Genomic DNA, 2,036 nt, shown 5'->3' on the forward strand with positions numbered 1-2,036 from the left:
ATGGAAGTAAGACCCTGAGTTGCCACAGGGATGGGGCAGCCAGGCTGCAACCAAGACTAAGGCTGTCACAAGGAAACCATCCCAGGAGGGACACTGAGTGAGTGGCTCATTCAGAGACAGCAGGGTGTCAACACAGTGGAAGGAGAGGCAAAGTCAGTGTCAAAACTCAGAGTCAAGTGTCTAGAGGTGACATGGTGAGGAGGAATGACACTGAGTCAGAAGCAAACGTACCGTTAGTCGGATGCTTTGCAAACGATACAGAAAATCGTTTTACGGTCGGGACAAATAAGAGCTCTGGGGAGAAAAGACATCATGGGGATTATACCCACCCTTGTCCCCACCCTCTGCTCTGGAGTTTGCCCACAAGATAGTCTGTCATTTTATTTTATTTTATTTTTTAATTTATTTTATTTTATTTTATTTTTTTGAGACGGAGTCTCACTCTGTCGCCCAGGCTGGGGTGCAGGGGCGCGATCTTGGCTCATTGCAATCTCCGCCTCCCGGGTTCATGCCATTCTCCTGCCTAAGCCTCCCGAGGAGCTGGGACTACAGGCGCCCGCCACCACGCTCAGCTAATATTTTGTATTTTTAGTAGAGATGGGGTTTCACCGTGACAGCCAGAATGGTCTCGATCTCCTGACCTCATGATTGCCCACCTCGGCCTACCAAAGTGCTGGGATTACAGGCATGAGCCACCACGCCCGGCCAGATATTCTTTACTTTAAAGTTAGTTATCTGACCTGCTCCCCTCCCCATCCCTTGGATTTCTAACTAGCACATGTCAATCTCTTTTCCTTTGGTAAATCTCTTAGGAATCTATGTGTCATCTCTACTACAATACACCCCTACAAACAACCCTAATTTTACCACTGTGTCCTCTTTCTGGTCATTTGGAAATAAAATCTTCATAGAAATATTATCCCTTCCCCCAGTCTCTTTCCATATTATCATTTCTGCCTTAGCTGAGCAACATTTCCTTCCCTAAACCCAATTTGCTGGATTTTAATTGAGGTTCCACCACATTCTTCCCAACCATGCATCATCCTCCTTGGTCCTTACCCCTACAGGCCAGAATCCAGGAAAGAGTACAAACTGATGCAGCAGGACTGTATGTGGGAGATTACGAAGGGATAAGCATAAAAAAGTAGTATTTTTATGGCAAGAGGGAATGCAAATGGAGGGGTGGAAGGGGTCCTGGTTCTTTCTCCCATCTATTACTGATGAAGAGAATTTTATATAAAGCCAGTTTCATCTTTTTTTTTTTTTTTTTTGAGACTGAATCTCACTCTGTCACCCAGGCTGGAGGGTGCAGTGACACAATCTCAGTTCACTGCAGCCTACGCCTCCCGGGTTCAAGCGATTCTGCTGCCTCAGCCTCCAAAGTAGCTGGGATTACAGGTGTACGCCAGCACGCCCAGCTAATTTTTCTATTTTTAGTAGAGATGGGGTTTCACCATGTTGGCCAGGCTGGTCTTGAACTCCTGACCTAGTGATCTGCCTGCCTCGGCCTCCCAAAGTGCTGGGATTACAGGCATCAGCCACCGCGCCAGGCAGGCCAGTGTCATCTTAAGCATGAATAGTTCTTGAGAACTATTTCACTTGCTGAGAGACAAGTGAAAAAAGGAGTTATCCCCCAAAATCCACCCACATACCATCTCGGTGCTTCAGACTGGCAGGTGGTAGCTTTTTGCCATGGCTGCGGGCATAGTCCTGAAGATTCGGGGTGCTGGAGGAGCCACCCAGCACTGTGGTGCTGAACAGCCCTTGCACTGTGAGCCTGCAAGCTGGGAGTGTGTTAGTAGCCATGTAAAGCCACAACTATAACACAGAACTATACACAACTTCACATGATAACATCAAGACACACACACAGCCATTCAGAGCCACCACCATGTGGCCATTCCACAAATGGCTTTACACTTCTGCATAGTCACAGTGGGCAAGCAAAAGGGGGATTCTTCTGAAGAGCTACATGGCAGAGACAAGAGGCCACTACAAATGCAGGGTTAGTCATATTAGGGGATTCAACACACTGA

The 2,036-nt window shown here is 47.4% G+C and overlaps 1 protein-coding gene across 1 annotated transcript in view; it reads right to left on the minus strand.

Annotated features, from left to right (window-relative positions):
- Positions 1-1,806, minus strand: part of LOC105502860 — a 24,011-nt gene extending 22,205 nt beyond the window's left edge. The window contains exons 1-2 of the mRNA XM_011929518.1: positions 1,653-1,806; positions 232-294 (exon numbers count right to left, since the gene is read on the minus strand). Coding sequence (XP_011784908.1) covers positions 232-294; positions 1,653-1,806 — 217 coding nt within the window. The remainder of the gene's footprint in view (positions 1-231; positions 295-1,652) is intronic.
- Between the last annotated feature and the right edge of the window lie 230 nt (positions 1,807-2,036).

The sequence above is a fragment of the Colobus angolensis genome, unplaced genomic scaffold (assembly GCF_000951035.1).
Source record: "Colobus angolensis palliatus isolate OR3802 unplaced genomic scaffold, Cang.pa_1.0 Scaffold817, whole genome shotgun sequence".
NCBI classification, from domain to species: domain Eukaryota; kingdom Metazoa; phylum Chordata; class Mammalia; order Primates; family Cercopithecidae; genus Colobus; species Colobus angolensis.